At 44.0% G+C, this 19,783-nt stretch overlaps 1 protein-coding gene across 1 annotated transcript; it reads left to right on the top strand.

Moving 5' to 3' along the window:
* The first annotated feature begins 4,401 nt into the window (after window positions 1–4,401).
* On the top strand, window positions 4,402–5,293 carry LOC6724800 (RNA-binding protein 28). The gene has a single exon (XM_002105806.4). It carries the CDS (start codon window positions 4,515–4,517, stop codon window positions 5,067–5,069), a length of 555 nt encoding a protein of 184 aa, XP_002105842.1. The 5' UTR covers window positions 4,402–4,514; the 3' UTR covers window positions 5,070–5,293.
* Window positions 5,294–19,783: the final 14,490 nt, after the last annotated feature.

Here is a 19,783-nt window from a genome sequence, read left to right as displayed (position 1 = left end):
GGGATCTCCAGTTACTTAATATATAACATATTATATATATAATATATATATATATATATAAATTGATTTGAAGTTATAAGAAGCGTAAAACGCAGTCTTACAAAATATGTTTTTTTTTTTTCAATATTGCCCTTTTCGACGTTAGAATGAGCTAGCTTTTTCTAGAAGATGGGTTAAATTAAAGGCTGGAGGGCTTAGACACTCAACCAAAACCGACGATCAAGTTTGACTTCTGTGCTTTGACTTGGTCTCACTAGTTCTCCGCCCCTGCCACGCCCACGCCACGCCCACGTCCTCGATGAATCAATTGGCAATCAATGGTTGCGGTAAACTGCACCCATAAACTGCAAGAAGAAGCACCTCTTCTTCTTTGTCGACGGGCAGTTTTACATTTGAGCGGCAATTGGCCACAGGAGCAAGCACCAGTTTTTCCCGAAATTCGAAGGATATGGGCGATTTGTGTTTATTTCTTATTTCAATTTAAGCTCAAACAAAATAGTTTCTAGTGCAATTATGGCGTTATTCCCTGCGGGTGAGTGTCAAATGGAGCAATAAATGGTTGTTCCGACGCTCTCTGGGCACATTTCGTTACCTTACCTTTGAGAGTATTTCGCAAGAATGTTGAAAGTGTCGGAAGCAGTGCTGCAAAACCATCTCGTCCCGAAGGTAGGAGCAAAAAAATGGGCATCCAGTTAAGGTAGAAAGCACTTCTTTGAGTTTGCATTTCTTTGCCCGTCCAACCAATTTGAATATTATGCCAACAAAGAAAAAACCCGAAAACGGCAGGGGGAACCCTTGTTCCAACGGCAAATATGCCCTATAACGAAGTCTGATGCTCTTTCAAGGGTTTTTGACAAAGGAAAAGTATTGAATTTTCAAAGACATGCATATATAACATCGGCTATAATCTTTGATATTGTATATAAATATACATATTGACAAGGGCGTTTCGCAAGGAATGTGGCCCACTTGAGGAATTTAAGACAAGATTCAATCGCAAGGTCCCACAGATTTTGATGGCCCAGAATACCCTTTCGTACACACACTGGCCTAGTTGCCCACACAGATGCACGCATTGTGTGTACGGACGGACAGCCGACAGCTCAATTCTCAGCTTGAAAATGCAGAAAGGACCAAATGGGGCAAAACACATCTCTTTTGTAACCCAATGCCCCTTTGGCCTTTGATAGTTCAAACCTGAGTGGGAAAAAATTGAGCCAAAATTGTAATAGAAATTTTTCTGCTGCACACACTGGCAAATATGGACAAGCAATGGCAGTTTCCCCTTTGGAAAGCCCTGCAGCCAAATGGAGTTTCCTAACTATTGTCCAATGTGGATGGATGGGTGCGGGAATATCTTGAATCGCCGTTAAGGCTGCAACATCACAAATTCAGCAAACTGAAACCGATAAATCCCTACGCCTCTCATCCAAATGCGGGATTCTGCCCTCGCCGGCGAACGAAGCTGTTAAAAAGGTTCGCCGCTTGCTGTTTAACCCGCACCACACGTAGCGAAAACGATTGAGCTAATGCAACACTTTACAGCATTTGACGACCATGCATGCCACCATGGCCATGCAACGCACAGCAACGCGAGCTGGATGCTTATCCTGCGGAACTAATTAAGAATTAATTTAACGCAAATAAAACAGCGGCGATCGGGGCCAACTGTTGCAGCAAGTGTTGGCCATTGCCGGTGTAAAAACAACAGCAGACACTGCAGCACGTTTGTGCTAATGGCAATGCAATTAATTTGCATTAATAATTGAGTCAACGCTTCAAATTAAAATGTATTCCGATCGGAGGCGGACGACAATGGCTTGATTTGAATTTGCATGCGATGTGCAAATATTGAACTCAATTATTAGCCCAATGAGCACTGATAACTCTGATTTAATTGTTTAGCCAACAAATTCAAAACTCCATTCTTTATTGTCGGCCAGAGCCATGAGTTTATAGAGCAGTATTTTTTGTTTAGCTGTTACCAGGACACTGGACTACGAGTGTGTGTGTGTGCGTGTGACGACGCCTGCAAGTCTCAACATGTCTGGTTTGCCTTGGCTTTTTTGCTGCAAATTGCTATTATGGTTAGAACTCACACTTGATTTGCTTGTGCATTCTGCGGCGGCATATTACTCAAATTAATTTCAATTTGCCGTAAATTATTTGGCGCATTCTCCCAGCCATGTAGTTTGCACAGCAATTAACTGCAAAACTTTAACCGCAAACTAAGCGTAAGGTAAACAAGTAATCGAATTCGCATTTTCCATGTCTGTGATCAGGAATGTTTTCTGTTGCGAGTTAGCAGTTGCTGCATGGCTCGGTTCTATCCATCCATACAGACTTTAAAACGGTAATGCACTGTAGCATTTCGAATTTCCCAATCCCAAAGCTCCGGTGGCCTTCCGCAGATGTTCGTAGTTATTTGATTGGATTGCCTCCTCGAAGCACATTGTCCGCTGACGAGGATGTCCGAATAGACAATATATTCGGTGGTTACAGACTGAACTGAATATCTGAAAAAAACTAAACCATCCACCGTCCACCGTCTGAAAATGAAAAGCCAGATGTGGAAAAGGGAGTAGTGGAATACACTACTGCACTAAGGATATGCGATACTGTGCCGAAGGATTCTCAGGCACAATGGCATATGCTTGCCACTTGATTTGCGAACTTGTCTTTGATGTCTGATGCTGGAGAGTTTTGAGGCCTACCTCTGAAAACGCTTTCGGCATTAATTGAATTAATTTCGCATCCGCCATGTGCACCTGGAAAAACGAGCCTGGTTGGTCTGCCAATACATGAATTTACATTTCAGTTCAATAGTAAATTTCTATTTCAGTCACGACAAGTTGCAATAGTTTATAAATTATATATTTATAGATTTTGCCATAGTAAAAAAACATAACATGATTCTCGAAGGGCTCCATAGTTTCGCCTGCGGTCATGGAACTTACTCAAGGCTCTGTTTCAACATTTCAGGAAGCCAATAATGACAGGTGCCTGCGCACATGGTCTAAATTCAATTATGTAATTAAGAGGTCAGGGGTCGGAATGTCACTAGGAGAGGTCCCGGCGATTAGACCACAAAGTCCTGCTGCTCCGCAAATCCCCCGATTCCCAAAGACTCTACAAGAAGTTCCTGCTATTTTGTTTAGTCGATCCATCGAACAATCGTTGCAGGAGTAATACCTTTCAACTTGAGCACATTTAAGCGCAATCCTCGAATAAACGGAAGGACGAACACCCAGGATGGCGTTTTCATTCGTATGCCACGATAAAAAGTTGGTGATGTTCTTTGACAATAATACGTTTTAATTCGAGATTGTGAAAATCTCGAACTTTCGCGCACACAGTTGCATTTTAAAGAGCTGCATCGGGGCTTAATTTGCATGTGCGTGCATGTGGTGCTGCACCTGAGCAGCTGTCATTTTATTGGTGTAATTTTTAATTGCATATCAGCAATTTATAAATATTTACATCGCAGCTGCACACGCACACTCTCTTCTATCGGGCCAAATAAATCAATAACTGTCAGAAGCAATCAAGGCCCATAAAATGTGTGATTGCCACACCGTTTTGGTCCTTCAAAGTGTGGAGTGGGATATTGATGACCATTTATACCAACAGAAAGCCGTTTACTTGTGTTTTATAGCTATTGACAGGCGATGCCAATAAGAATATCATTCTGATCCTTTGATGAACGCACACTGCAAAATCACATTGCGAAATCGCGGTTGGATTTTCAGAAAACTATACAAATCGTGAATACCCATGGTTGTAAAGCCTGAGCATTTTATGCATATATATACCCCGTCATTTAATTAATGATGCCCTAATGTTTGTGTATTATTATTATTTTGATTGGTCGACATTGTTTGCTTATTCTATGTAATGAGCTTTGGCAAATGAAACGGCGGGTGAACTCTTTATTGATTGGAAGAATCGGATGTGATGCCCACTTCTTTCTGCTCCTTTGCCCGGACAGAATAAAGAACAACTTACCGATTCATGTCCTTGACAGCTCCACGTGCTTATAAAAACAGAAACGTGTCCATTTGTTTGCACAAATACATCCGTTGAAGTTTGCGTTGTCATTACCATCTTGTTGCTTTTCAATTAAGCAGGAAATATGCACAAAGCAAAACATTTTTCCAAGGCATTTCAGTTGCAATGTGCACTGATCGCCAGCGGCGGTAATCATTGAAGCTGTTGGTATTGATGAATTTAAGAAACCATCGTGTTTTCACCTGCAACGAAATACTTTGTTTTAGAGAAAATTTTCAATAATACTTTTTATACCCGTTACTCGTAGAGAAAAAGGCAAAAGGAAGCGTTTCCGACTATATTAAATATATATTTTCTAAAAGATTGAGATTAAGCAAAACATATTATTGCTAGAGCCAGGAACAATTTGTCAAAATTGGAAATTTTACATCCGGAAAAGCTAGAGAAAGAAATTGGGAAATTTTTGAAAATTATTCAACTAAGTAAAAATAAAATAAAAAGATAAAATGTCTGGAATTGATATCGCGGGAATTGAACTTACCTGTGGACCGACTCATCTGAAGAGCAGGATCCTAGTGAGAAACCTACCGCCTTGCACCCGCCAGGAGCTGTCTTTGCTCTGCGCGCCCTATGGCCGAATCGTTGGCTCGCTGGTGATCGATACCTACGGATATATCCAGTTTAATAGTTCAACCGAGGCCAAGAGAGCCATAGAATCGCTCAACCTTTTTATATTCAAATCGAAGGCTCTCCGAGTCTCGAACGCCAGCATCAGTTCCCTCAAGGCCAATTTTTCTGGCATTGCTCGCCCGAATAGGAGGAGGATCGAGTTTTCTGATGCGGATGAAGTTATCCTCGTGGACCGGATTAGGTATGAAGACGATGAAAACGATGATGACGATGATAGCGATGAGGTAGAGAATGACTCCGAAAGCGATGACGATGAAGGCCAGAAATCTCGCACACGCAAGCGGAAGAGAAAAACTAACGCCATAAACCCGAAAAGGAGGAGGGTCCAATGGTCTGATGCGGATGAAGTTCATGTCGTGGAGCGAATTTAGTATGAAAGCGGTGAGAACTATGTGGTAGAGGATGACTACGAAAGCGATGACGATGACGATGAAGACCAGAAACATAATTCAAATTCAACTTCGTCTGAAATTTGGTGTGAAATTAACTGGAAGTCAAAATATTCGGAGTAGTGTTCCTTATGAATAACTTGGGGTGTTGGCCAGAAGGGAAAAATGCAAATATTATATTCTAGTTTTCTATGAGTACTTTTAAATTACGTGTAATCCAGTAATTCAGTCCCCAATATCTATCGATATCCCAGAAAAATGTGAACTTTCGCATTCACACTAGCTGAGTAACGGGTATCTGATAGTCGGGGAACTATAGCATTATCTCTAGCTTTTTACTCATTTCCATGCGCATTGAGTGCAAACGTAAGAACCAAAAACATATTGCAACCCTTTTATGTTTCGGTCATCGTAAAACTTGGCAACTAAATTTTGTAGTTTCGCCCCCTTTAAAAATTGTCTCTAGGTAATGCACTGTTTGTGGACTGATGTGGGCTTTTCGAAGGCTCCTTTTACTGCATGAAATCCGCAAAATACTCATCCCCACCCAAACATAACCGAAAACACGAAGAACTTACTCCCAAATGTGCCACTAATTTGTGGGCATGTGAAAATGTTTCCTTGGCCCGCCTTTTTATGGCCATCTTCCTTCGAAAAGAGAGGGTTAAAAGGGGTTGTATGGAGGTGTTGGGGTGGTAAATGATGCCATGTTAGGTGCAGGTAAACCTGCCAGACGCCAGTTATTAACTATTTTGTTGGCCTGGCACAATGTTGTCCAACACAAGTACGGTACAGTTGCGTTTGGCGATTTTAGCTTTTGCTGTCCAGGACTGAGCAGCTGCACATGCTTGTCGGAACGGATTGCAACACTGCACAAGTTCACCTGACACAACCTAATTGAGGATTGACAATCATATGGATGTTGTTATGGCCAAAGATGCATCTGAGGATATACAAGGTATATGCAACAATGAGCGGTGATGGGATTGTCTCAACGTTGTGAGACAACTACTAGTTTCTCTTTAAGTGACGCAAATTAAAGGCTCAAATCCAACGAATGTATTAAGCCATAATTAGCCTGAAATGCTTCCAATTATATTCGTCAATTTTATAAATAATATTAACTGATTTCGTCTCGATGCTCATTTAACTTGACGTATAATGCTGGCTTTCACCAACCCCTGCCAACACCGCGCACACAAAATTGTATTACATCTTGCCCATTTGAACAGTCAAAAATCCCGTGGAAAGTGGGTGATAGTAATATTCATAATGTAAGTAGTTACACGGGTAAGTAACTATGTGTATATGGGTTGCCCTGGGGCTGTTGCTGTTGCTACTGGTAGGTCGGTTGTATAAGTACCTTTAATAACTTTACTTACACGATGCTCGTTTATTGAAATTTCCACCCATGGGATGCCTCGCGCGTCGTCGTTCTTGACTTGACTTTTCCTCAACTCATCTTGAATGGATTTTGCTTAGTGCGGTTTTATCCAGAGGTGGTTGCGTGTTTTGCGCAGCACTGAGGTCAGAGTCTGAAAGTGAGAGCGTAGGTTGAGATGCAGTTATGAGTTTCAGTTCGATACAATCCAAAACAAAGAAGACAATGTATCTGAACGCAACATCAAATAAGATCCCCATGAAATTGCCCCACGTTGGGCGCCAACTAAATAATACCTGGCTGCCTCATACCTTATCATCTCCAGTTCGTGACACGCTGCCATCGCTAGGCAGACAACGTGCTTCGTGTCCGTGCTCGGTGAGTGCCTGTTGGGTATTTGCACATTTTAACGGATTTAATATGAAAATTAACAGCAGCACACATGCAAACCACCACCCTCACACACGCATTACTTAATTGTGCATGAGTGTGGGCGGCTGAGTAATTTGTGCTCGTAATAATGAATCCTTGTGCCTGTTGACGCAAGTAGCTGGCGAAATGAGGGCCATGCAGGGGCTCCAGAGGGAGCGTACAGGCAGTAACAGCTGCAGTTAGCTGAAAAAGTTCTTAAAATAGCAATAGCAACCCCTCCCGCACCCCTATACATGTGTGTGCCACCCCTTCGGCACACACAAGTTAAACAATTATTTAAGACGTGACTTTTTGGCATTTAAATATTTATACGCACACGTTTCAACAAAATTCGCCGAGCAACATGAAGCAGAAGAGCAGTAATTCCGCCGCTCCTTCCCCACACTCCGTTTGGCGCATATTCAAATTATGGATTTTTCCTTAGCTGCACAATTGGATGGTGGAAATGGTCATTAAGGTACTAGTAAACCAGTGAACTGTTCCCGCATGCGCCGTGATCTGCTGACTCGAAAAACTTCGGGGAGTTGTTTAAAGTACTATTCGCACTGGGAGCTTTTCTAAGAATAGGAATTGGATCTCATGATGGGCCCTACTTCTCATCGGCATCGGTCTTCCTCTACACTCCCGTCGTTTTCCGCATGTTGAGTTATGCAAATTGCTGCACTTCATTTGCTCGTCAACTGCTGCACTTTGCCCCTTGTGCGTCTACCGACGATTTGCCATTTGCAGTTTGGTTTGGTTCCCATGCAGTCAAGTACATCGAACGTCGCCGTCGTCGCCTAAGCAACATAATTTAGGCAAAACAAAGATTTTTATCAAGGCTTCCGGCAGCGTAAGAAAGGGGATGCGAATGGTAAAGGAATGCTATACAGTAAATGGTAAATGATAAATGCTTTAGACGGCTTTTGGGACTTTTGTGGGTGGCAAAAGTCGCACGCAGCCGCAGATTTATGCGTCAGTGGGAGGAAGCGTTGGAAGCAGTTAAACAAGAGGAACGAACCAAAGGGCTCACGAAAAATGTACTTGCTCTGTAACTTATTAGTCGGTCGTATTAAATTCTCACCGGATTCAGTAAACTTAGCAATATAATTGGACCCAGCTCTGATTTCATTAAGCCCAGAGATAAATACAAATAATGATTGAGTGCCTTTACGTAGCAACCCCCCTAATGGTTTGTATCTGTCCAGCGGCCATCAAGGGGTTAATCATTAGCCCATATCCGCTGGGACTCTGGCGTTGCTCCGTTGCGCTGCTTGGGTCTTTCGTTTGGCCATTTGGCCCAAAATCGCCAGTTCACTGCACTGGGGCATGTGCAAGTGGGACAGAACTGTTTACCTGGAATTATTGGCCCTGATGCGGTCACTTTTGACGGCGGTGGAGGAGGGCATTCACGCGAAACGCGCGTTAAATGCTTTCTGGTTTTCCTCGGTCACCCACCCGTTCACTTACCCCTCCCCGCCCGTTAATGTGAGTGTGAAAGTAAAAGCGACACACTCAAACATGCAAATCCCGATGGTCGCTAATGGCGCCCAGTGTGCTGGGCATCTTGGCCCATATAGGCGCAAAAACCGACACGAATGTCCCTTTACTTGTCGAACATGAGCGGAATATGCATAACGAATACAACAGCAACCATCGTGCGACACTGCCAGCGAGTCCAGTACAACAGGTGGAAAAAGCGCTAAAAGCACAGTGTCCCCATATCATAGTGTGTGTATGTCGGTCGGATATTGGCAGATTGGGCGGCTTTGGCTGGATGGGTCGATGTGTGCAGTAAAACAACGTTCCTTGGAACAAAGTCATCGTAATTTGGACTTTAATTGAATTGAATTTGTTATCGAAAGTCCCTGTGATTATATGTATGTATACCCTTATGTATTTTTGTTGACAATACTGACCTCTTATCCACTGTGTTTCGCTTACATCCGGGTCAGGCAATCCACGTCCGCCATCCGCAAAAAAACAAAAAAAAAAATATATATATATAGTAAAAAAGCTATTTGCAACAAGTACAGGACGAACAGGAACAACTCGAACTGCTCCCAAATGTGCTGCGTGTGCATGCATATTATGTACGCCACACTCGCATATGGCGAATGTGGCGAGGGGGATACCGAAGGATATAGCCGCTGTTCCTGTCCATACTGAAAGGCGATATAACCCCGATTTTCAAAAGCCCCCCCGCCGCCCCCTGTGGCGAGTTCTGCATAATTAAATTGCACTGGGCAAGCGGATAAGCGGTGAAAAAGAGAGGAAAAACTGGGCGCAAAACTAGGGGGCTGAAATCACAGGATAAGGGGCCGCAAGCGATATAGCCACAATATGGGGCACTGAAGAGGGAGACAGAGAGCACGGAATATAGGTAATTTGGTTTATTATTAATGAATATGGACGTCGAACGTCGAGCGCCTAAAAACATGCAACACAGCACAAAATGTCACACTGTGTGCCCCCTTCTGACCCCGCCCACGTACCGTCGGCAATCCGTTGTTGAACATTCGCCATATGCAAATCTGAACAATATGCATAAATAATCGCCATGGGAAAGCATCTTTGTCAGCCATTCACATTTTGTTGCACATTTTTGTTAATGCGCTTACATAGACAAAGGAAATCGGGGGAAAACATCACGTTAGTTAATACGGCAAACAATTAAAATGGAAATCGTGTGTTGAATTAAATATGGTAAAGATGATGAGTGGGTGCTTGGGACTAAGCTCTAGAAACAGGATTTTACTATAAGCGCCCAAAAAGCGCAGTGGCTTGCGTCTAGAAAATAATCTTTAAACATCTAGTTCAAAGTTTTCAGTTTAACAATTCTTTTTTTTTTAATATTTAAATTAAAAAAACCGATATGTATCGCAGGAATAGGGATACGTTTTGCCTCCGAAGTTTGCTGCGCACCCGATGTGCAATTTGACATTTCTCTCCTGAATTGAGCAGCCCATCGCAGTGCAGTTTCGTAATTTATTTTAATTGATTTTCACATCATTTATCAGCCGGGAAGCAGCAACAAACAGCATAACAACATTACAACAACGCAACAACAAGCGATGAACACAGCGCACTCATCCAATTTGAAAATATTTAATGCGAATCGTTCTTAATCAATTTGTACAATTTTTAATGCGCACTGATGTGCATAAATGCTACATTTAATTTATGCAAACAGCAACAGCAGCAACAACACTTGGTGTCGATTTATTAAATATAAAAAAATATTTATTTATAGCGGCCAAAAAAATGAGTCCGAAAAATGACAAGAAAATGTTCATAAAATTAAATTACGGGCCCACCTGTCGTATGAGTTATATTTCAGTGAAGTCGCTCTGCACTGCTCATATTGCATACACAAATATGCATAAAAACGCAGAGAACCGAATTAACCGACTTAAGCCCCATTGAAAGTTACCTAAAATGCGAAACAAAGTCCGAAGGCATTTTTAAATCTATCGAAATACAACTGAAATCAACCCGAATTTAATCGAACGCAACGAAAAACGAGCGATTGCGTGGCAATATCGATAAGGCATATCGATATCTTCTGAATTCATTGGAGGGATAGTGTTTGCTTTTACTTAAGAACAGTATTTTGGTTTTGTGGCTTTCTACCACCGTTTGTTACTCTAGCGCTTCAGGGATTTTAGTTTTTTTGTGAATCGGTTTTGTATTTAGGGAAAAGTTCTTCATGTTTAGATTCCAGGCAATTTGTTTTGTTTCTTCGGCTGAGGAATTCGCCTGAAGACCGTTTCCATCCATTTGTCCGGGTGCCACTAACAAAATTCCATGTTTCCAAACTGGAGCCCTGTCCTCGGTCCATGTTGCCCGGCGGTTCGCCTACTTTGGTTGAAAACCGCGCGCCAACCGAAAAATTTGTTTGCAGTTTTGGCTTGGCAGCGTGGAAATGGAAATGCATTTGACCACGTCAGAAAACGTGAAAGAAGCTAACAAGGATAACCGGGGCAGAGGTTGAAAGGATGGCCCTGTGACATACGTAAAGTTAGCTGCAGTTGCCCTGCATCCAAACGAAGAGTTTTATTTATGCGGCGGGCATATTCCACTATTTTTTTCCCCATTCCAGCAATATATCTGTGTGTTGGTCGGAGTCATGTCGCGTCATATAATTTAAGTAAAAATTTATGTCATCACAGCCAACCAGGCTTTAAGGACGGACACACACACGGAGTGACTTTATCAGGGTGTCCCCATTTTTTGGCTTATATAACAGTGAACAGTGATGCACTCAGCGCGCCAGCCAACCCCTTTGAATTCTATTGGCAGAAGGTGTCTGAATACTCGCATGTCCCTGCATCCTTTTTGGTTTCCCTTTTGAAGTTCTAGCTTGGCGACCCATTTTGCAGCTCCATGAATTGCCGTGCGGCCCAGCCCACACACTACACACCACACACCACGCACCATCACATATTCAACTCAACTCCTTCTTCTCGCCAGGACAAGGACTCAGGACTCCCCTTCAGCTGTCCCCTCGCCGCTTTCTTTAAACATTTTCGGTCGCACATTGTAGCTGCCTAATGAACACATGAATAAAATATGCGATTTGCTTAACTTTTGCCCGACTCCTGCATAAAGAGGGGGGAGGGGGGGGGTTGCAGTACCAGAACGATCATCCCCTTCGCCACCCAATTCCAATCCTTATACCAGGCCTGAGCCCGCATAAGCAATCTGAAAACACTGGCCTACAACATGAGTTCCAGAAAGTTTAAAACACTGCAAGACACCATTGACACATGGTGATCCTCATACATTCATATATGGAATATCTGCTTGTAAAACAAATACGAAAAAATTTCAAAAGGTTATATTTACACAGATATTTTTTTGAATCATGGGAAGAGTTAATAGTGAATAAGCAGTGATCGATCGATCACGTTTAGCTTGCAGTTCGTATGATAATTGATTTCATATTTGTTATACTTCAAGTCCCAATTTTTACCACCGTAGTTTGCTGCAGTGCAGCAGCAACAGTCTCATCAAGCAAAGTTGTTCGAGATATCCAAGGTGGTGCAGGTGGGAGCCCAACTCCTGCACAATGGGGAATCCCACACACGCCGCCTGCAGCACATCGAGGGGCATCAAAGGGGATTCCTCGGAAAAGGGGCCATGAAGCGGAGGTTGGGCAGACGCAGATGGCTTCCTGGTTTATCTTGGGCGAGCAGACGGCAGCTTCCGTCACTGCGATGCATCCAAAAATCGTTGAAAGTCACTCAACGGTTTAACAGGCATGGTGTGAAGAGGGGGCCGTAGTGATTTAAGTCGCAGGGGGTTAAGGGTGTTAGTCGGTATGGTCGGGTGGAGAAACTGTGGCACGCAGATGCCGTTTTACAGTGGAGGTGTGACGGCAAGATGGATAGACAGACGGATTGTTAGCTGCATGATAGAAACAGGAATATGGGATATACAAAGAACGTATGTGTGTGCAGCCTAGCATCCTCGATTGTTCCTCGCTTCCTTTGCTCATTTTTTGCGTAACCGGAATGTTTGACGAATATCTATCGACTGCCAAACGAGGGTCAACCTAAAAAAAACTAAATTGAGAGTGACTCCCAAATGTCAAGCAAAGATTGTGAAAGAGGGGAACGTGTTGTCCTTTACTTTGTAATGTGTACTTTCCTGAGCGAATTAAATTCTGTGACCACCGCAATTGGACTGCCACGAATATATTTCAATCCGCTTTCAATCCGCCCAGTGTTGCTAAATGCCCAACTGTTTCGTTGTTAATGGCGCCCAACGAGTGGCGCGTCCAATTGAATGCAAGTGCAGCCATTGGAGCAAGTGCCATACAAACAGGCGAAAAACAATGAAATCGCAAGGAGGAAGCTGCTTTGAAGCAATCGAGGATAAGAAGGAGAGCAGGACGAAGAGCCACGGTGGTTGCAAAAAGTCTGGCGCCAAGCATTTGACGGCTACTAGAAAGCGATTCAATGGGCACGTTTGTGCTGGGAATGGATTTCCCATAGAATTAATATCACACCAAGAAAAAAGCGCGCCAAAAAAGCGTATTCCGATATGGGGATGAGGGGCTACTGGGGTAATACAGAGGCGTAGGGAATGTAGAACGGAAAACAGATACCCAGGCAGTCTACTTTTTCATGCGATTGAATTGCCAAGTGAAAATTCGAGAACATCTAGAAGCTCTGAAATGTGAGCACTAAAATGCACTCCAAGGAATTGTCATTTTTAAACCACTACTTTACTTTGCCTTCAAAGTAACATTCATCTTTATCAATTGTATTGTTGGATGAGCTGCCATTCTCAAAGTAAATCCGTAATAATTTCGACCCAGGGTCACAATTCCCTACTGCATCTAACAACGATTAGCTATCTCAAGCGCTTAGGAACAAGATTTAAGTTCGAAAATGTACACCAAACAAAAAACCAATTAAAGGAGTATTTGTCCTGAAGTAGTTTTTCTTTCAGTGACGCCCCATGTTGGGGCGATAATCTGCGAAGTCGGGTGGTGGGACAGGGGGCAACAAGTAGAAGGAAACGACTACAGCGCGGGGATGACAAGAGGACAAGGCCGAGACAAGCCAAAAACCAAAGCCAAGCCCGAGCCATGGCCTTAGCCAAGCGAAAAAGGTTAAGTGGAAAGCTGAGCCAAGGCTAAGTCGCTCCCCCGGAAAAGTGGGCGACTGGGGGCCGGGTGTAAGCCAGCCAGAGATTGACATAGAATATATTTTGGGATTTGCCACATGGCGCACAGGACCCCCTCAATTACAACTATTTGAAATGGCAAACTGAGCGAGCGCGCAGGGCTGCGTGCCACTTGCTCCTCCTTCCACTGGCAACCCTTTGCCTTTCAAACAGGCCCTCAGTTCGTATGAGTGATTATACCCGTAACTCGTAGAGCAAAAGGGTATACTTGATTCGTTGAAAAGTAAGTAAGATCCTTTTGAGAAACCTACCGCCTTGCACCCGCCAGGAGCTGTCTTTGCTCTGCTTTCCCTATGGCCGAATCCCTGGCTCGCTGGTGATCGATACCTACGGATATATCCAGTTTAATAGTTTAACCGAGGCCAAGAGAGCCATAGAATCGCTCAACCTTTTTATATTCAAATCGAAGGCTCTCCGAGTCTCGAACGTCAGCATTAGCTCCCTCAAGGCCACTTTTTCTGGCATTGCTCGCCCGAATAGGAGGAGGATCGAGTGGTCTGATGCGGATGAAGTTATCCTCGTGGAGCGGATTAAGTATGACGACGATGAGAACAATGATGACGATGATAACGATGAAAGCGATGACGACTTTCTCCCTAAAAAGGAAACACCAACATAATTCAACTTCGTCCGAAATTTGGTCTGAAATAAACTGGAAGCATTGGATTAACCACACTTTTAAACCAATTTTCGAAATTTTTTTATAATTTCATTGGTCTTATAATAATTTTCCATCGATTGCCGAAGATGCTGGAAATTCTGTTTACTTAATATTTTCTTATTATAAGTAGCAGTAGTCCGCCTAATTAGGCGGACCTTAGGCTAAAATCTCCGTTCATCCATGTTTGGCCGAATTTCGTACATTTCCTATTCAACCAGGATATGCGGTCCTTCGACCCCGATCCTTTCCCACTCCATTGCCAGCCTTTTGTTTTACGGCCAGTCATCAAAATGCAGACGAGGCGTGACGACACGCAAACTCGTTGACGAACTGTTCGGAACTCGAGCTCCAGTCAGCTGGTGGTGGAGAAGTGGTCTCGGTCCCAGTGACTACCGATGCACTTGCTCTAATTGTGGCCGCTGCCACGCCAAGCGCCAAAAGTGGGCGGCCGGCCCAGGAGGAGGCCGTTGTAATTGGCTTTGTATGCGGGCCAAATCGGAGGAGATTTTCCATTGTGCCACGCCCAGGAGAAGCAGTGCTTGGCATTAAATGGAATTGATTAAATGCCTTTAAAGTAGATCGGAAATCCAGCTCAATTTAATTTAATTCTTGCCTCTGGATCTTGAATGCATATGTACGCCAACCGAAAGTTGTTGAACATATTATTTGCCTGTATGTTAATATGAAATCAACACCTGCGCATTTCTGTTTGGCTCATGATACTGCAGCTTGATAAAGCTTACTGCGAACGGGTTAACAAAGGATTTTTAATTTTATTCCTCATCTAAATGGTTCATTTCGACGAAATTATTACCCTAGCAACGCCGCACGAAGAGCAAAGCCTTCGCAGATGCAGATCCCTGCTGACTACATTCACAGATTTTTTAATTGGGTTCAGGACATTTCCGGTCCGATGGCCAGAGTTGACAACTTTCGCTGCTTTTCGGAAAATGGAAAGCTGGCACTGTGTCATATCTCAAGAGGAAAATGGAAAAGCGGGGGACGCAGTGGAAAAACATTGAAAATTGTTTGCAAATAAAATGCGAGTGAAATCTAGCGCACTCATTTGCAACAAAAGCAAGGCAAACAAATGCTAAACTATCGCACTTCACTGCCACTTCCACTTGAGAGCAAAAAGAGAAAACTGGGGAAATAGCGAGGTGAAAGGAGCTTTCCTTGGTGTTGTCCTTTATGGAGCAGCAGGATATCCTTGCAGGAGTGTCGAGCGGCAAACATCGAAATGCCGAGCGAAAAAATAAAATAAATTGTTCATTTAGCAAACAAGCGAACACACGGCAAATGGCAGGTGAGTGAGCCAAGGTGGCTGCTGGGTTTATGGGGGAAAAGGAGCAAGGAGCCAGGAGCCGGGAGCCATGCAGCTCTTTTTTTAGTGCCAGGCAAACGAATGACTTTGGATTGCATAACCCTGGCAGGCAGCCCCCAGCGTTCCGCCTCTGCGCCACTGCCAATAGTACACAGAGAAAAACAGGTCAAAAATATTAAGTAAAAGAGCAGCGCTTGCGAACCTATTTCGAACGGACAAGACAAATGAACTATCTATTCAACTATCTATATATTAGCTATATTAGCTAACTATATTATTTGATTTGAACACATCCACACTTTTTATTTATATCTGTGTACTCCATCGACCGTTGACCATTTCCACTCAGTTTGGGTAATTGCATCGATGGGAATGTCTCAAACTTATTTCAATTTAGCAGAAATTGCACTCCATTCAAGGCTCTTGATATCTGATGAATTGTGTTATAAATTGATATCGACACAAATTCAATCCCAGGAGCAACGCAGCACTCAGGTTGCCATCGGAACATCTAAGCTCACGGCTGTATGTGGATGACTCTGACCTATAGCTGCCGTATGTGTTATTGATATAGATGGTTAGGCTCGAAACTTCATTTTTTCGATGTACTGATTACGTTTGCTTACGCAGGTGCTTGAGTCGAGCTTTATAAGCCAGCCGGATGAGGAGCCTTGAGTCAGAATCGCACGGGAATCGCTAATAGCTCTTCTTAGATAATGAATTGTTGAGCACCCACGCTGCCGGGGATCGGGGGATGGCTCCTCATCCCTTAATACCACCCACCTCCCATCATCTACCCGAAACCGCAGAAAATCTCGACACTCGCCAGATGACTTGAGGTTGCCGTGAGGTGACAGCCCAGTGCCAACCGAAGAGTCTGTCATTAATTTATGCACCAGCAACGTGTCATAATCCGGCCACCCCGTAGAAATTGCTCCTGCTCCTGCTCCTGCTCCTGCTTTCTCCTCTCTTTTCAGCTGGCTGTTCCGACATCAATTTCACTTTTATGGTTTTTGCACCCGGCCAAGTAACTTTGTGTGTGGTTTGCCAGGGCTGCGTGCTAATTTTGAATACTTTGTGGTGAGAGTTGCGGTTGGGTTTCTCCATGGGCAAGGGGTTGGGTGAAGGCTCAAAATATCCGAGTTGCTGTCAAAAAGTTCGCATAACTCACGTCTAGTTGCAGGGTGGGGAACGGAACTGGCAGATACAATATGCACGCAGTCCCAGCAATGGATTGTTGGTCTAAATAGAACGAGTGGATAGGGTAACGACTCATTAGCCGAGTCCTAAGCCGCTTATCACTTTTCACTTTTGTCTGTGCAAGCCCGGCAGGAACTCAAACGGTCACGAAGTTTCCTGCCGGGTTTCCGGCTTGTCCATCATCCTGCACCCTCGGACCCCCGCGGCATTTACCGCCCTTTCCTCCTGCTTTTTAATTCATATTTTATGCCACACTTTTATGCGACCTTCTGGCTGCCCGCATCTTTCGAAGCTCCTGCCCCTGCACCCGCTCCTGTTGCTGCCTTTGGAACCTTCCCTTCCTGCGTCGTTCAGGCAGCAGATGGCATAGTATTCATCTAAGGCAAACGTTTGCAGAGCCACCCGACTCCTTGGCCGCCCTTATATACATACATTGCACAACGAACCGAAGCTCTCTTGGCCAGTCAATCCAATCCTTAGCTGCAATTGCTTAAGTGATAGCAGCCCACTGGAGGTGGTAGACACTGGAGATGTAATTGCTCGAGCAGGTCCGAACAGCTGCTGCCAATCTTGGCAGGGCAGGGCAGCACTTCGTGCCGTGGAGTCCAAAGATGGGATGTGTGATCCCACAAATGATGGCACATAGGGAGGAAGTTCCGAAACTACATTTTTTACCTTTTCAACTTGAAACCTCGTGATGAGTATTTCCTGCCTACGGCATGCCCAACTTGACGCACTATCGAAGCTAGTGTTCACCATTGGAAACTTGATAGTCATTTTTTCTTACTCTGTACTCTTATGTAAATTTCGTGCACAACTGCTATTCCCTTGCCCGTTTTACACCCTTTCCGGTGCAAGTGTGTTTTTGAGTGTATGATTTCAAGAATTTGCATGGACGCTTTGCCGGTTCCGTTTCATCTTGCTCCACACACATTGCCTGCATAAATAGTCAGTGACCCCCCTTGAACCCTGTATAGCCCCTCCTCCAATTCAGAGCCCCGATTCGATTTTGCTATTCTGCTATTACTCGATTGGGAATTCCGTGCAACAGCTGTCAGCTGAACTCTGCTGCTAATTGCAGCACAATATTCAGTGAAACGGATATTATATGTATATCACACCCAAGCAAACATGGAGACAGTATGCAGATAGGAGCACAAAATTAGCCGCGGCTCAGAGTCTTCTAAATAGAATAGAAAATTTGAATGGGCCTGTGGACTTGGATACTTCATAGCCTGACAGCTCATTGTACATTTTCTTCCGTAAATTTCCCCTATGCATTATGGCTTGGTGAAATCTTTTCTTTATGGCCGAAAAGCGCTGCAATGAAACAGAGTAGTTTATGACGCCACAAACCGTGTGCAGCGCGCTCTGTTTGTGAGTGTTCCACATGGAGTCACCATCTGCTGGGCCACACGGCAGTGGACCAAAGCTTGCAATTGCTCTGCAAGATAATGTATAAGTATCGGGGAACGACGAACTGTCGATCTCGTATTAGCTTTAGTATTTCACTATCTCCATCTCAAAATGCAATATGTTCTGAAAACGCACTGTTTATCTGACCTACAAGAACTGGCAGCAGATGGTGTCCGAAATAACACTAGGAAATTCTTTCGCAAGTCATTGGCCGCCGGAGTAAATAAAATTTTCGAAAGGCATGGCGAAGATTTCGGAGGAGCATGGGGCGAGAGTGGATACAGAATCATGATACGCCATGAACATTTCCATTTCATGTTCAAGTGCCAATGAAGATTCCAAAACTGCAGAAGCGGCAACAATAGCAATAAAAGTGTGCAGCCCCATCTGCACCATAAGAAGTACATGCTTACCCAAGATCCGAGTACATAGGGATACTCTGGAGCGAGTGCATATAAATAGAATTACAAACTAAAGAGTTTGGAGGTGGGAGTAGGAACTACTTCAGTGGGATACCCAGTGATACCCAGCGATGGCTGTGCTCTAGCCTACAATAAATACGATCCAGTGCCAGTCGTGAGCAACTAATGATTCCTCCATGAATTATCCGAATTTCCCAAACCCAACAAGTCGGTTGGGATCGAATCATCGTAACTACGCACATGAATTAAAGGCCGAGGGAAACAGTTGGCCAACAAAGTCGTCCCAATAATAAACAAAACGTTTCAGCAGAATCTCCACCGAGAGCCCCATCCCCATCACCCTATTGAAAACCCCAGCCCTCAAGACTTTGATAGATGGGCCGACCGAAAGTTGCATTATTTACATATCCACTGGCGAGGCGAGGGAATTTTCGAAGGGAGATGATGCTTACACTGGCACACTTGCACACTTGCACACTTGCACGCCCATGTATTTATACACTTACATATGTACTGGCTCACCCACATATCCAAATGTGTGGACACAGCATCCGCCGATGTGTGGGCCGCAGTCCAAGTCCTACTATAGCATCCCACGCATTCCCAGTGGAAGCCATAAATCTCGGGTTTTTTGCCGGGAGGGGCAATCCAGCACTCTGGTATTAATAGAGTCGAGTAGTGGAGTCCAAGTCGAAGTCTCCGGCAGATCCAAAGTTTGCTTGTGTCATCACAAATCAGGAAGCGACACTAGGTGGCCTGCTAAACGGGCGTCGCTCCTTATTAGTGGACCAATTTGTGTCACTTGCACTATAAAGATAAAGATTTCTTATTAGTATCGATATAAATTAACGAAATATCCAAATAAAATTGAAGCGGTGCTGTACGACTTTCCTTCACTTTAATGACTATGGTGTAGGCTTTTCCCCTTGCCATTGTTATATTTAGAAGAAGCGAGCTCTCTATGCAATCTTAATTACCCGGCTTGGCCCTTTGTTAGCCCCATCGACTGACTGTTGCATTCCTGCGAAAAGCTTAGCCAACTCGTAAGTCAAGTGGAAGTAAATAGAAATCGCATTTAGGCCAGCCAATTTCACCCCCTGTGATCCCCTGACGAGTTGATCCTGAGCATGAAATCCAAGCCTTTTATCACCCCGCCTACATTATGCCCCTAAAAAATTGTCTCGA

This window comes from Drosophila simulans, chromosome X, assembly GCF_016746395.2.
Source record: "Drosophila simulans strain w501 chromosome X, Prin_Dsim_3.1, whole genome shotgun sequence".
Taxonomy (NCBI): Eukaryota; Metazoa; Arthropoda; class Insecta; order Diptera; family Drosophilidae; genus Drosophila; species Drosophila simulans.
This window is presented reverse-complemented; position numbering and strand designations above follow the sequence as displayed.